This window comes from Micromys minutus, assembly GCF_963924665.1.
Source record: "Micromys minutus genome assembly, chromosome: 1".
NCBI classification, from domain to species: domain Eukaryota; kingdom Metazoa; phylum Chordata; class Mammalia; order Rodentia; family Muridae; genus Micromys; species Micromys minutus.
In genome coordinates, this window is record NC_137969.1 from 189,948,138 (window position 1) to 189,964,354 (window position 16,217).

The 16,217-nt window shown below is 38.3% G+C and overlaps 1 protein-coding gene across 30 annotated transcripts in view; it reads left to right on the forward strand.

Moving 5' to 3' along the window:
* The window catches only part of NRCAM (neuronal cell adhesion molecule), a gene marked incomplete at both ends in the record, with an annotated part of 64,236 nt that extends 49,535 nt beyond the window's left edge, over nt 1-14,701 (forward strand). For 21 of the 30 annotated variants that reach the window (XM_080926779.1, XM_080926785.1, XM_080926782.1 and 18 more), the window contains 3 exons: nt 5,511-5,642; nt 6,597-6,675; nt 14,464-14,701. In XM_080926779.1, the coding sequence (XP_080782905.1) occupies nt 5,511-5,642; nt 6,597-6,675; nt 14,464-14,701 (449 nt within the window). Of the gene's footprint in view, nt 1-243; nt 397-5,510; nt 5,643-6,596; nt 6,676-14,463 lie in introns of all 30 variants that reach the window. The other 9 variants (XM_080926775.1, XM_080926797.1, XM_080926786.1 and 6 more) reach the window with 1 other exon arrangement.
* Between the last annotated feature and the right edge of the window lie 1,516 nt (nt 14,702-16,217).

Here is a 16,217-nt window from a genome sequence, read left to right on the forward strand (position 1 = left end):
CGTCCGATAAGTTTCTCTTTGTAGATACTCTCACTTAACTCCTTATTTTAACTGATTTATTTGACATACTTAGATCTGTAATAAATCTGAAATACTATATTCAATAACCCTAGATATTTTAGTTTTACTTTCAGAAATTATTCCTTTATTGAAGTATTAAGTAAATCCTGGTCCCCTGAAATACTCAAAAAAATTTTGTGTGTGTTTTGTTTTGTTTGTTTTTATTTTGCAAAATCTCCATAGGCAAAGAAGAATGGAGGAAAGAGATTGTAAATGGCTCTCGGAGCTTCTTTGGGTTGAAGGGTCTAATGCCAGGAACAGCATACAAAGTTCGAGTTGGTGCTGAGGGGCACTCTGGTTTTGTGAGTTCAGAGGATGTGTTTGAGACAGGACCAGGTGAGGCACACACCGCACCAGTTCTGGCTTGTGCTCAGAAGTAGAAACCACCAGACACTCAGTTAAAGGCTGGGGAGGGTGGAGCTTGCAGGGCTAAGAATGTCTAACTGTCGGGCCCTGCTGGGTTGGAAGTATGCATTTTAATTATGTTTGGCTGCTTGTATTATATGAGTTACAAAATTGGACAAATTCTCTTTCAACTACATTATTGTCCCAAACCATTTTTAAAAAACTAAATTTAATTTTAACTTACCTTACTTAAATAATTCAATTTTGCTATAATCTCCATATTTAAAAATTCTCTTAATTAAATTGAAGTTAATATCTGAAATTTTTTAGGTTGGAATTACATTTAGGAGAGTCAGAATTCTTTATATCAAAATTAGCTACAACCCAGCAGAACCCTGTAATTTAGTTGGATGACTGATACAGTTTTATTATGTTTAATTAAAAGAAATTCTATAAGTCCTGTATTGCATTTTATTTCAAAAAAATTGCCTGACTATTTTATTTCAGTTTTGTGAATGTTATTCAGAGTTCACTAGTGTAAAAGTAAAGTTTTGAGGGAATGAGAAATGTTCATATAAAATTCAAATTAAAAAGGAAATAGTAATACTAATAAAAACTTGTTGCCAAGGAAATAATCTCTACTTTCGCAGATGGATAGAAGGGTCTTGGGTGTGTGTGCATTCTAGGGCTCATTCATTCATCTTCTGCTCAGTCATATCGTACGTTCTTGAGGGAGTATTATTAGTTTTTAGTTTCTCCTGTAGAAACTAAAGCCAAGGTGGAGTGTGTAGTTTCATTAACAAAACATTATTTTTAAAGCCATTTCTTATCATTTAAAAATACTCACAGTTTTAAAAGAGAAAGAAACCAAAATTAATAATGAATAACTTACTAAAGAAGGCTTTCTACATATACACCTGCTAAAATCAATGCTTTAAGAACAAATTCTATTATTCTGTTCCTTCTATTTCTCATCCATATACACATATATATTTTAGAAAATGTATTAAATATAAAGGGGATTCTAAACAACTCAGCTCTGTAAAGACATTGGCTTGTTACTGATAACTGTTAATTTCAAATTCTAGAAATGCATGTTGGTACACAGAACATGAATGATAATACAGCCTTTAGTCCTAATTTAGTTGCCCCTAATATACAAGGGGCAAACGGTTTCCTCATTTCATACTTACAACCGCCCTCTAAAGTGGGCATTGTTACTGTCTACTTCCACCACACGTCAAGTCTTCAGAGATGAAGATTTGCCCCAGTCACAACTGCAGTCTGATAAAGCTAGCCCTAGGGGTCTGACCTTCCAATACCCAGAGAGAGGCCCTTACCACAAAGTCACAGAGATCCCAAGGAGGAACAGGTTGTCTTGGAAGTGATGGATATGGTGAGCATGCATACTTTTATTGTGCATTTCTGGGTCTCTAAGGACTCCATGTTTCCTCACATTTCAGATGCATTAGATTCACTTACAAGAGCAGCTTGCAGCATGTTTGTCCTTTTGCAGGATCAAAGATGTTTCCTTTAAACAAAAACAAAAGGAAAACATCTTTTTCTCAGGGGCAGATGCCTACCATCCCAGTGGCAAGTGTTAGTCTTATTCAAGAACAGCACATGGAAAGAGTGGGACACTGCTGTGTGCCAGTGATGGAGAGAAGCTGTTGCAAGACCCGAGGATTGTCACCTTTTGTATACTCATGTGAAAACCAAGAACAAGTGTTGATTAAGTTCTAGTAATTACCCAAATAACAAAAGTCCTCCTCCAGGGGCAGTACTCTGTTCTTAGGATGCTCTGACTGTAGGCACTTGATGTAAACCCTTGTGGCTCTGGATCCCTCCCAGCACAAGGTTCTGAGGTCTAGGAGAGCAATAGACAGTGGGGAGGCTAATGTTACTGTGTCTATGTGCTCCTCCTCTCTCTATGCTTTGGGACTTTCAGGAACCTCAAACTGCTCTTGGGTCCAGAGGTTTTCTGTTGACTCTCTAGGGTTTTATCAAGCTTACACTTTCCATTTCTAACTATACCAGACTGCTTTAACTGGATATTTTCATGCTTTGTGAGTTCTTAAAAAATAGTAGCCATATGTCTCCCTCTGTGATCTGGAGTACCAAACAACACTGGCTTTGGAGATCATCCACCGTGCCACGCAGGTTATCCATGTCACAGCAAGCAAAATGAGAACAGCACACTGTTCTGAAACTTGTAGGCATCGAGGCAATTCTTACTTCTCTGCCTCATGTTGTATTCGCATGGCTCCTTATATGTGTTAATTTATCACCAAGTGGATAGTTCAAGCAACACATGCACATGATTTAACTACAGATGTTCCAGATGAGAAGAAAATCCACTTTCACTTTACAACTAATGCCTATATATGTTAGTTACTTTTTTTTTCTGTGACCTGACAAGACATAGCTTAAGTGAGGGAGGATTTATTTTGTTCAATGGTATGAGACTCACATTCATCATGATGGGAACAGGATGGCGGTGGATTTCACCAGGAGCCTGAGGTTGCTTGTTTACATCTTCACAGACCAGGAAGCAGGTATATAGGAATGGGGGGCGGCGAGGACCAGGCAATAAAACTCCAAGACCCATCTCTATTAAATATGTTCCTTCAGCAAGGTTTCACTTCCCAAAAGTATAAACCTTTCAAAAGAGCAAGACCAGCTGGGATCATGTGTTCAAATACACAAGCTGATGGGGTCCATATGACAGTTAAACTCTCTGAAGCTCAGATCCAAGAAGGAAAAAGCCCATAGGTTTCATCCATGTCTGTCTGTCTGTCTCTGTCTCTGTCTCTGTCTCTGTCTCTGTCTCTCTCTGTGTGTGTGTGTATGTATGTATGTATGTATGTATGTATGTATGTATTTATGCATATACTGGCTTACTTGTAATTAGTTAGTCTTAAAAAGTGAACTGGAGAAATACCAAATACTATTTTCTGAGATATAAAAGGTAAATCTCAATGTTAACATGAACATCTTTGGTTAGCTATTTAGGAAGCAGACAATTTTGCACAGTTATCCAGTTGCTGGGAAGCGATTCAGTTCTGAAAGTCTCCACTTACAGAATACAGTGTTAGCACCAACAATAGAGCATCTTATATTTTTGCTCATCAGTTTCATTTGATTTGATAAAAAATATAAATGTTAAAACTACTTAAACTATGTCATAATTCACTAAACAAATAAAAATTCCCATCATTAATATAATTTCTGCCATATTGTTTGAGGCTCACTTTTGAAAAAGAAAGCATTCAAAGACTATGTACAACTTAGCAAGACTCTGTTTCTAAGGAGAATGTAGGAAAATTTTCAAACCCTTTACCCGTCCTGGAAAGTCCCCAAGGAAGTTGTCATATGTTCAGACATTTTTAGATTGGTGTCTGGACATGGTTTCAATTACTATTATATAAAGGCAGTTAAGTAACTTAGTACCATGTAACCAAAGGCAGAGATGATAGTCTAACAAACAGACAGACAGACAGACAGACAGAGGTCCCGTCCAACCCTTGGTGAAGCTCTTTTCCTCACCATCTCTGGCTTTGGGGTTATTATATGCCTCCCTCAGAGCACTGTTGGGAGTGTAATGAGACCCTGTCTTCAGTACAGTTCCTAGCACAGAGGAATAAGTTGTGAGCTGCCATCACTATCACCATCATCATCACTGTCATCACCATTACTTTCATCAGAACCAGCATAAGAATCATCACCATCACTGACACCAGCACTACGGTATGTGTGTGAAAGCTAGAGCAGTTTGGACACACATTCTCCATGTGCCTGGTTATAATACAGCTCCAAAGCTAATTAGTCACAGGGGACTGTTTGGAAAAGGCTAATGGTCTCCACTTTATATCCCCCAAATTATATTTGCATTTCCAACTTTACTTCTGAAACATCCCCAGGCATTGTTTACATTCCACTTCAACTTGATTTTTTGAACCATTTCATCTTTTCTCTGGATTTTCTGTGGCAAAAAGGACGCAGTAAAATGTTTTTCCCTGAATATAGGAAATCTGGGATGCCCATAGCCATACTTAGTTTTGAATCAGAGATCACACACATCTAACCCTATGATGTAATGCTTTCAGAGAGAACTAAACTAAAAGCACAATATAGCCATGTGTATGAAAGCAAGAAGAAAAAACCTTTTATGTTGCTTAGGGTTATAAAAGCAAGTCAAAGGCCTATGACAAAGGATTTCTGCAAACTTATCTAAACAAGCCCTTGTGGGTATATCTAAGTGGCCACTGATGCTGCACTTTGTCCAGTGTGATTGACACTTCATAATACATAAACTTTTCTTAGGAGCTTTGTATATTATGAGTAGCTGAATAAAGAGTTTCACATCATTGACTCAAACAGAAGAGATGGAGACATAAAGAACTGTACTCACATAAATAAGTATTTTCTCTTCAAACTGCTCATTTATTCCAAATAGTGGTTCTATTGACCAAACTATATTTTATGGTTCTTTGAATAATAGAGCCCAAACAGCAACAAATGCTGGTCCTTTGACAGTAGACTTGGTATTCTCAGGATTTCCATTCAGAATCCAGACGTTGTATAAAATAACAATGCTGGTGTTCATCTGTGGCTGGTTTTCTTGCATGAGCCATTTTCTCTTTTTAACAGATTTCCAAAACACTGAAAAAAATTAGTAGTTTCTTTTGAAGGGAAAATACTCCATTAGATGTATACGTTCTATTGTGTTTAAAATGCAGTTTTATATTCTTATCATATTTATATTCATTTTATCTCCAAAATAATAGATCTTACTTGGTTTGGGAATGTATTTCTGTTGAGAATGTGTAGTTGAAGTAAATGCGATCTCAGTGTTTATCGGGGTGTGGTAGCACTTAATCTTATTAACATCAAGACTTCCCTGTTTGAATATTTCACATACTGAAGGTTTTTAAAGTTGAGTAGGTGATTTCTCATTCATGATTTGCAGATTCCAATTTGGAGTCCTATGAAAAAATACCTAAAGGCTTGTATGCTGTGGCAATTTTATTTATAATGAAGAGATCAACACAGGTCTCACCTTGATGTTAACCTATTCCCACCGAATCCATTGGTTTGTTTTGCAGCAATGGCAAGCAGGCAAGTGGATATTGCAACCCAAGGCTGGTTCATTGGTCTAATGTGTGCTGTTGCCCTTCTCATCTTAATTTTGCTGATCGTTTGCTTTATCAGAAGAAACAAGGGTGGTAAATATCCAGGTAAGAGGGATTCCAGTCCTTCCTAGTGCTGCAGAACTAGCTGCTAAACATCAAAAGGATAATGGGCATAGGAGTAGGAACAGTATCGTTTTAAAGGCATACTTTTACCTTTCCAGACCAAACCATTTGACTCCTTTATATCATACAGACTGTCATGGATCATAGGACATGTGGAGAAATATGTCTCTCAGTTCTCCAAGAAAGCTGCTCCCTTAGACTCCAAAGGGTTATGAACACCAAACTAGCATCTAAAACCAGTTTACAGGAAAAGCAGAGGGCAGCATGTACAATTTATATAGAAATTTATATAGATGTAAAAGCCTGTGTGTTATAACATTATAGTCCTTGTATGGTTGATGAAGTTGTATCCCTTTATAAGTGATGAATTTGTATTTTCCTTACCTGACAATTTATCCTTTGATTGAAAACATCAAAAGTCTTTTTAAAGACACTGCAAAAGAATATATTTACAAAAGTGAATTGTTATCACCAATACACTAATTCATAGATTGAAAAACAGAAAGGGGCTGGAGAGATGGCTCAGCAGTTAAGAGCACTGACTGCTCTTCCAGAGGTCCTGAGTTCAAATCCCAGCAACCACATGATGGCTCACAACCATCTATAATGGGATTTGATGCCCCCTTGTGGTGTGTCTGAAGACAGCTATTGTGTATATAATAAATAAATAAACATTTTTTTAAAAAAAGATAAACAGAAAACAATTGAGAAACTTAAAAACTATGTATTCATCAGGGAAAATACTGAAGTACCTTGATGTATTAATAATCACTGATCTAATAAATATCAAAGCATATTCATGGTCTCATTAGATTCATGTTTATGCAGCATCTACTTGTGCAAAGATTTTCTTTCCTCTGCCATGTCTCAGTCCACCCCTGCAAACTTTTAACAAGGAAGGTTAGGACCAATGTGATGTCACTTCAAACTTTTCAGTTAAAGAAAAGGAGGATGCTCACGCAGACCCTGAAATCCAACCCATGAAGGAAGATGATGGAACGTTTGGAGAGTACAGGTGAGCCCTTGTTCCTTGCAGCCATGCTTTCTCTACCCTGCTGAACACTAACTACCCTCAGACACTCACTACATTCCGAGGATAGACCCAGTGAGCTGTGGGCCATGCCCTGGAGTTATTTTCTTTTTAGAAACACATCCATGTCAAACTGTATCTATCCTTTTTGATTAAAACATTCTCACTTAACTATTCCATTCAGAAATGAAAAATCTCATCAAAAATCCAATGTAGTCATAAGTTTAGAGTCAGAATATCTTCCATTCTGTTAACTTTTCCAGAGACATAGGTGTAAAATTCAGCCTAGCAATTTCATTGTGTTGCAGTGAGAATTACAAGGGCCTGCACAGCCTATAGAGTGATGGAAATGTGCATTTATAAGACTAGTGTTAGGAAGACTGCTCTCTCTGTTTTTGTTTTATTTTTTAGTTTGAATCTCATTATGTAGTTCAGACTGGCCTGGAATTCACAACATAGGTGAGGCTGACTCCAAATTCATAATCTCCTATTTCATAGTCATGAACCACCATGGAGAGAGAGAGAGAGAGAGAGAGAGAGAGAGAGAGAGAGAGAGAGAGAGAGAGAGAGAGAGAGAGAGAGAGAGAGAGAGAGGAGAGAGACAGAGAGAGAGACAGAGAGACAGAGAGAGAGAGAGAGAGAGAGAGAGAGAGAGAGAGAGAGAGAGAGAAGAGAAGAGAAGAGAAGAGAAGAGAAGAGAAGAGAAGAGAAGAGAAGAGAAGAGGAGAGGAGAGGAGAGAGATGCTGAGGACCAAACTCAGAGCTTTACACAAGCTCAGCAGTCACTCTACTACTGAACTACATGCTCAACCCCAAGACTTTCTAATCTCAGATTTATAAAACACTATTTTAATACTCGCTCCTCTGACTTTCAATAAAAAATTAGTACATTGTCTTAGAAGCTATTATTATTATTACTATTATTATTAAGAACCATCACAATTACTCATGTAGCATATTTTACTCATAGAATCTCAATAATGGCTCTTGCTCTATTCTCCTTTCCTCTTGCTTTTGCCCCCTTTCCCATCTCTCCCCATTCATCTCCCTCCTCTCTCCATGTGTTCAATGCTAGCCTGTACTTCTCTCTTCTCCTCTCTCTTCTCCTCTTCCCTCCCATTCCCTTCCCTCCCCTCTCCTCTACTCCACTCTCTTCTCCTTTCCCCTCCCCTCACCTCTCCTCCCTTCTCCTTCTCTCTCCTCTCTCCTCTCTCTTCTCTCCCTTCTTCCCTCTCCCCTCTATCTCCTTTCCCCTTCCTCTCCCTCTTTCTCTGTCTTTACTACCCCCTGAACTCCCTTCCATATGCCCTAAATAATCTCTATTCTAAAGTAAAAGAAAAAGGAATGTCAATAATGCATTATTCATTTAACTTTATTTTAAGAAAAAACATTAACATAATCTATTTACTTTTTAAAAGTTTCTTTAAACAAAACTATTATAACCTAGATACTATAGATCTTTCAAAGAGAGGAATTAGTACTTTAAACATCATTAAAAACCAGTAAGTTTACTGCCCTGTGATAACCCTATTTATAAAATCCCTTTTATGACTTAGTAATATTTGAAACATGCATGAAGCTCATGTTGGTGCATTATTTTTGATAGAAGAAAATAATTTTGGGTGAGATAAATGACTCACTACTGTGATTTCCAGGTCCCTTTATAGACAGAGATTTGCATCAGTTACTGCCTGCCTCTAGATCATTTTTGGTATTTCCATGCTAGTTTCATAAGGGGACAACAAATGCCTATATAGAAAATGTAAAAAAGATTTAGAGAACCTGTATGTTTCAGCACAGGTTTTCATCACAGCATCGATGCATACATGAGTAGGCCTGGCCTCCAGTGTCTCAGCACCTAAGCTGCTTCCCTCGTCAATAGAAAAAGATGTGCTTTCAAAACTCTTTCAGGATGCCAGGACAATGTCTTGTGAGGGTTATCTTGATGCTGGACATTGGTTCTGGACCTGGAAGTATTTGACAACTTTTGGCAGCACCCACCCCTTATGAGCAGTTTCCCATAGCACACAAGGTTAGCCCTGGGCAGCTGCATCTCATACTGGTGGAATAGAAACCTTTGTTGGTATAACTCACTTTTCTACCTGTTTCTCCCATACACAGGTGAGCTGATACTAATTAAAGGACATCCTTGTAAAGTTCTTGTGGCTATGACCTCATGCAGGATATGCACCACTCCCTTGTTTATTGATACAAAGTTACATCTTCAATGTAGCCTGGAAAATATAGCTTTGCATGAATTAGAAATAAGTCACAGCACTTCATAATTCTCCACATTGTGATGGATTCATATTCTTATCATGCTTAAACAAATATGGCAATGTACTGCTCACCTGAAGGCCCTCAAAATGTCAGTTTGCTCTTATATCAATGTGAATGAAGCTGAGACCCAGGATGATGTGACTTTGGGTAACTAATCTAACAGCACTAAACCTTGATTTAATTTAAGGTTGTGTTATATGAACTCACTTGGAATCAAGAGGCTATTCATCTTTTTCAAGTCAGCCATTAGCTCTGATTCCTTTATGATGCTTAATTTATATAGGTCTCTCTCAATTTTCATCATCAAGAACATCTTTGGAGATGTTTTTCCTAGTTCTGTGCTGAGTGACCCAACCAGTATGACTGTTTTCAGAGCAGTACATAGCAAGTGCCTGGCTCCTCTGTTCATACCCACTGTTTGGTTTCCATCAGCTGATTCGCATTTCTTTGTCTCAGTGTTAATCCATGTGTTTGCTGTGCTTGTGAAGCGTTTTCAGATGCCCGCCCTAGGCTTTTGCCAAAGTTTCTCAGGATAGAGACTTTCTGTTTGGGCCTATTGAACATATGCCCAATTGGCACAAAGGAAAAAAAAAATACTTGTCACGCGTGTAATGACATTGATCCTGGAGGGGCCAAAGGAAATAAAGTTCTGATGGGTGTCTTCAACTCACAGCACACCTCATCGGTGTGATTTTGAGTGAAATTTAAAGTTTGTGAGGATGGTCCTTCATGTGAGATTCCATCTCTCAAATCCTTGTTATCATTATTGTTGTTGATATGACTTTGTCCTTAGCTTGCAGACACTTGTTCAGGATTATTTCCTTTTGTCCTTTCCCTTTAGGACTTTTTAATCTGGGAGTCATAATTATATGAAAACGGTTCCAACGATTTATGGAGATTTTTGTTGTTATTTTAATTGGTACATTTGAGTGTTATTCTTTTCCTTAAATCACCGGGGTCCTTTCTCTACTTTGCACCTTCTAGAAGCTTTGGGCTCTGTATTACTTAAGATTCTTAGTCTCCTGCATTCTGAAAATGAACTACAATGCTGGTCTCACACTGACACACCATTAGGACTATTGTGGAAATGTAAATTAATTCCATTTGTGATTTGCATGTTCTCCAGCTTGAGGATGGAACAATTAATTCTACCTTGTTGGCCCCAAGCCAGATAAATCTCAGTGCAAAGAGGGATGGAACTTCATATGGCCAAATTTGATTTTTTTTCATATGCTATATCCCTATACCCTCACTCCAACACCATCCCTAAGCAGCCACCCTCTCTCAGAAGCCTGCAGCTTTCTTTGTTTGTCTCTTTAATTATACAGACAGTAGGATCTGCCTCCTTACTAGCATATAGAAAAATCAAAGAAACAGTGCAGCCAACTATGTAAGTATTTCCTTATTCTTTAGATGCGTTCTCTTTAAAACCAGAGTGAGCCTAGGTTGTAAACCATGTGACTATGCTATGTGAATTGTGATTTGCTACTGCTCAAATGGAGGATTTTTTCAATGGAAATTCTGTCATTCATGTGGCCACAGCCCTGTTGCCAGCTTCCTATTCTTTGCTCAAAGCTTGGGCTGGTACAAAGTTGTGTTGCATTTGTTACATGCTTCAGGCTCATTGTGTTCACAAATATGAGCTGGTTATAAGCAAAGTAAATAATGATGAGCTTTGTTGGCATGCTAGCCTAAGGTCTGGGTACATGGATGTCAATAACTCTGGTGTGTGGTTTGATCCAGGTAGAATGGTTGCTGCAGAAAAAAATCAGATGTAATTATTAATTTTATTTGCTGTTGCTATTTTTATCTTACTAACCATTCCATGGTTTTGGACCAAGCACTGCTGAGAAAGAAATGAATGAACTCCTTAAAATGTATTCTTAATACAAAAGAAAGAAAAATACAAGCCAAGACTTTGTCTGCCATTATAAAATTAAGAAAAAATGAAAAATTGTAATGTTAACATTTTAAAGTGTTTCTGTACTATTTTTGGAATTTACCCAACAGGTGTTTATTGAGTGCCTACTGTATTCCAGATTTTAGGAATATTAAATACAATAGAATTTAGTCCCCCCATTGGGTGTTTATAGTCTAGTGAAGAATACAGAGAAGCAGCAACAACTTGATAAATCTGTGAAATGTATCATTTCTGTTTCTCATCACACCACTCAATAGTCCTGGAGTTTTTTATTAGTAGTATTGAGCAAGCCAAGTATAGTAGCTCACGTCTATACTAGCGCTTGGGAAGCAAAGGCAGGAAGATGAGAAATTTAAATTCATCCTCAGCTACGTAGATAGTTTGAGAGGTTTGGCAGGCCAGGGCTACACAAAACTTTCTGCAAAAGCACAGAAGAGGGAGAAGATGAGCAAAAGGAAGAATGGGAAGAGAAAGAAGAGATTAACAGTGACCCTGACCATTCTTTTTGATTTTAAATGGAACAGTTCCACATCAAAGACTCTGTTCACTGCTGTTTTCATTCAGGCATCCTTACCCAGTTAATGAAAACATGTCTCTTTTCTAGAATATTAAAGTTTTCATCATGAATGGTGCTGAACTTCATCATATGCTTTTTTTCTAAGTCTACTATTATGATCATAGTTTTTTTTTATTTCTACAGATGTACAAATGGTTAATCTTATGAATTTATTTTCATACTAAATCAAACTAGCATTCTTTGACTTGACCCTACTTGGGTATACTACGTCTTTAGTAGCTGGCTGCATTTGCTTGCTATGGGTCCAGTCTCCTTGCCTATGTTCATGAGTTGTATCAGCCTTCTTGAGGCTTTTTTTTTTTCATGTAGTTGTCATAGAAGTCTTATAACATTATTACAGAAGTGGTGCTTCTGACATGTACAGACTTTAACATGCCCAGACCAAACCTCAGATCTTCATCAGAGCATGCTCTTCTGCTTGAGAAAAAGGAGTAATGTCAGGCTTTTATTTATACCAGACATCCTGATTCGATTATCTTCCATGTTGCTCTCTAACCAACTCATCAGGCAGTTCCTTTTGCTCTACTTATAAAATATAACTATAATCTGAGCACTTTGTATAAACTTCTTCAACATTCCACCCTGGTCAGAACCATAGCCATCTCTCTCCTGGATAACAGAAGTAATCCTTTAACTTTAGTGTAGAGCACTGTACTTGTAAAGAGCCCTTAGTAAAATGTTTTAGACTATGCAGCCCTTGTAGTCTTAACCAGAACTCTGCAATTCTGCTTATGCAGCAGCAAAGGAGCCATAGGCAATAAATACGTCATAAATAGGTGTAGCTCAAGTTTGCCAGGGTTTACCACTCCCTTCTCTTGAGGGCAGGCTGTGTCAATGCTTGAGAGCTGAGTTGTGCTTTTAAGGTAATGTCGCTCAGCCACAGGTTTACTATGGAAACACTCCCAGAGCTTCTATCTCTTCAACAAAGACTCTTCCATGGCCATGGAGCCCTAGCCTACCAATGGCCACTGGAATTACTCTCTTTCTTACTCATTCCTTCAATTCCAGCCACAGCAAGCACCTTGTTGTTTCTAGAACATTCCAGGCCTGCCCCTGTCTTGGAGCACTTGTACTGTTTGTTGCTCTTGCCATAGTTGCTCTTGTTACTAGTCATCCTCTTGCCTACTTTGCTTTAGATTCTTGATCAGATGCTACTTTTAAATAAGTCCTTCCTTGGGTATCTTCTACCAACCCTCCATCCTTTTTTCTAGCGTCTTCTAGTCTCTTTACTTAAATACCAATCACCTGGCATAACTCATTTTCTGACAAAACTGCATTTTACCCCACTGGATGTGAGGTTGACATTTTAGTCTGTTGCTTGTTGTTATGTCCCCAGCACCTAGAATGACAACAGCCTTAGAGCAGGTACTCACTAAACATTAGATGAGGGGAAGACTGGATAGATGACTGAATCAAAGAAATGTCAGGATGGGTCCATTCTTTGATATAACAGGATTATCATTGAATTCTTTTGGAGCATATGCAGAGGTATTCAAGCAAAGTATAGAAGTTTACAGCTAAGTCTAAAGGATGTTGTGTAAGCTGTTTTTAAATAAGCTGAGTTTTATGGGTGATATGTCCTCTGAAATATCCCCATCCTAAACAGGCCACCTCAATGACCTGTGATTTCACTAGGCTCTAAAAATTGCTCAGATTTTAGCATGTACTTGTATACTATTGGGACAGGTCATTTTGAGAGCACATGCAAGTTTTGACATTCTTAGAAAGAAAATTAAGAGACTTCTAGTAGAAAGTATTACTAAAGGAGACAGACTTATTTTTCTTTAAATCTTTGTAGCTTGACTAGAAAAAAATAACAATATTGTTAATAGTGATCTTAGTGTCAACTGTTGTTAAACCACTGTACTCAGGGAGACCTATTTGTCACATAAAGTACACCAGTGCTTTGTGTTTAGTTTTGTATATCATTCCTATCTTGCCTGGGGTTGTAACTGCTAAATATTCTTTTACTATTTCCCTCCCTGCAGTGTTATCTGTTAAGGAATTCAGCCAATGTGCCCATGCTAGTAGATGATATTAAATCCAACGGCATGTCTGACCATGTTAGAGGACATTCTTACATACAATGGATACTCTTTGGCTTCCATGAGTTGTTTATTATGGGTTCAACAGAGAAATAAGCAAAGTAATAATAGACTCTTATATCTGGATACCATCTGTATGTTTATAGCACAGAGGAGAGGCAAGAAACAGGAAATATTTACTTTTCTGAGTTTGGAAGCACTCACACCCTTTAGAATTTATGGGCATGCCATTTATGGTTCAAATATAGTGCTTTTAAGTTGAGGTGTTTGTCTTTTCAAATTAATAAATTTTTACCCATTGACTAAAAATTCTTCAGGAAAACCATAATAATAGTGTGACCTCTCAGTGTAAGGACTGTGCTTTTCTTCTTAGGCTGTTTTCATTTGTTTCCTCTGCCTCCTTTTAATGGACTTCTAGGTCTTTTGAAAGGTAAGGCAGAAGTTCACAAAGCTGGCCTGCATTCAGTAACAAAATTATTCCAACTGCAAGAATTTGCTTCTCCTACTGCCTCAGGAAGAACGATCCATATATCACATGTAACCAAAATCATACTCCATTCACATTCCAAAGAATCAGAGAAGTTCCACAGTTTAACACACTAACTCCCAACTGTCCTGAGCTCCACACTGCTCCTCTGAATCCAAACAGTGATGATTTGAGCTATCCTTAATTCCCTGCTGTGCCCCAATACTGCCTGTCAGTTTTCCCAGATTGCCTTCCAATCAGAATCTGTCATTTAAATTAGCATGCGCAATCGGAAAGTCACCAAGTCTGCACCTGACTTTCATTCCAGCACCATAGTCACTGGAGTCCACCTGACAGTTAAATTTGGCTGCAGGAGCTCAGAACTCCATATGCTTTTTTATAATTTGCATGCATGCTCTGCAAAAAGAACAAGGTGCTTTCTCTAAACTTGTTGGTCTTACCAAAATGCTTATTTTCCCCCCAGTGATGCAGAAGATCACAAGCCTTTGAAAAAAGGAAGTCGAACACCTTCAGACAGGACTGTGAAAAAAGAAGATAGTGATGACAGCCTGGTTGATTATGGCGAGGGGGTGAATGGCCAGTTCAATGAGGATGGCTCCTTTATCGGACAATACAGTGGTAAGAAAGAGAAGGAGCCAGCAGAGGGAAATGAAAGCTCAGAGGCCCCTTCTCCTGTCAACGCAATGAACTCCTTTGTTTAAGTCTTTAAGCTCTGTGCCAATGTCCCATCTCTCTGGAATGGTTTTCCTGAACACTTGTCACCCCTTTCATACCATGGACACATGGGTAGAAAGAATGCTTTCTGCGGCATATGAGTATTATGAGAACAGAGCAAGAACGTAACTCAGTCAGATGATGCGTTAATATGAACTGGGGTGCAAAGTGCATACTTTTTGTTCAGAGTGGGTTTTCTCAATTTCCTTGGAACTGATTAAAAAGAAATACAACATCGTCAATAGATTACATTATTCCCTATTCGGAATACATTTCAATAAGAAATGCATGAAACACGCTGCACAGAGAACACACCTGTGTATGTGATTGCGCCGTGGTTGGGTACTTTGTTGACACTATCATCAGCTGAACCCTAAATATGAATTCCGTTGTCATTGTGGAGAGTGTTACTGTAGTGTTCTCTAGAGCTTCAATGTCTCTGTGGACATTGTTGTGAAACTCGTGACTATGTCTAGCTGTTGTTAGTCTTTCTGAGAGACTGTTAGGAACAGTATGTACAGTATATACTTGCTACATGAGTTACTTATGACAGTTGCATCTGCTAATGCTCGCCGAGACTCTGGTCACCTGATCTATGCTCCCGTTACTCTAGGCTTCTTAACTTTCCAGGTGTTACAGCACCAGTGCTCACCTTCCTACACAATCTGTGTTGGGTCCTTTGGGGACGTAAACATTGCATATTGTGACACCTTGTGGCATTTGTGCCATACTCAAAGAATTGAAGTCAAAGCTCTCAAGTGAAATTTTAAATTTTAGTCCAGAAAATGCAGGGCAAGACACACGCAGTGCCTTCAGACAATAAGCATTCCCTGACTCCTATATTGTGTCGGCCAGTGTGGGCCACTCCAGCCTATGCTACTGTTGTTGTTGGAAAGGAACTTTTCAAAGGCAAAGATCATGAGAAATGGTGGAAATCGTGAAAGTCAGAACAAGTTTATGTGAAGGAGCTTTCCCCACAAATATAAAACCCAAACCTCTGTCATTGGCTGGAGCACATGATGGTTTCATGGTCCTTTGTGGTTTCTAGTCAAACAAGTCCAGTTGAAAAAGAAAACTCGTGTGTTTGGAAATGGAAAGAAAACCAAATGATTGTAGAGTAAAAGCATACAACAGCATGCCAAAATTACTAACTTATTCACTCTACCTAGACAAGCTTTCGGATTCTGCAGCATTCAGCAGTGTGTATGCAAATTGTGACAGTCACACTCCAGGAGAGTCTGACCAGCACTTGATTAGACCAGCAGCCAAAGGGATTACACCTACAGCTTAAAAAACAAATACATATGTCCTCTCATAGCCATGAACAATTCTTATGAAATGGCTTACCTCCAATATAAAAATCTATGACAACCTATGGTTGAAGGAATGCTCAATTTCATTTGCCAATAAATTGGTTTCTCATAACTTGCATCAAGTTTAATTTTAAGTAAAGCCTTTTATATGTAGGTATTCTGTTGAATTTGTAAATATACTTAAAATGTA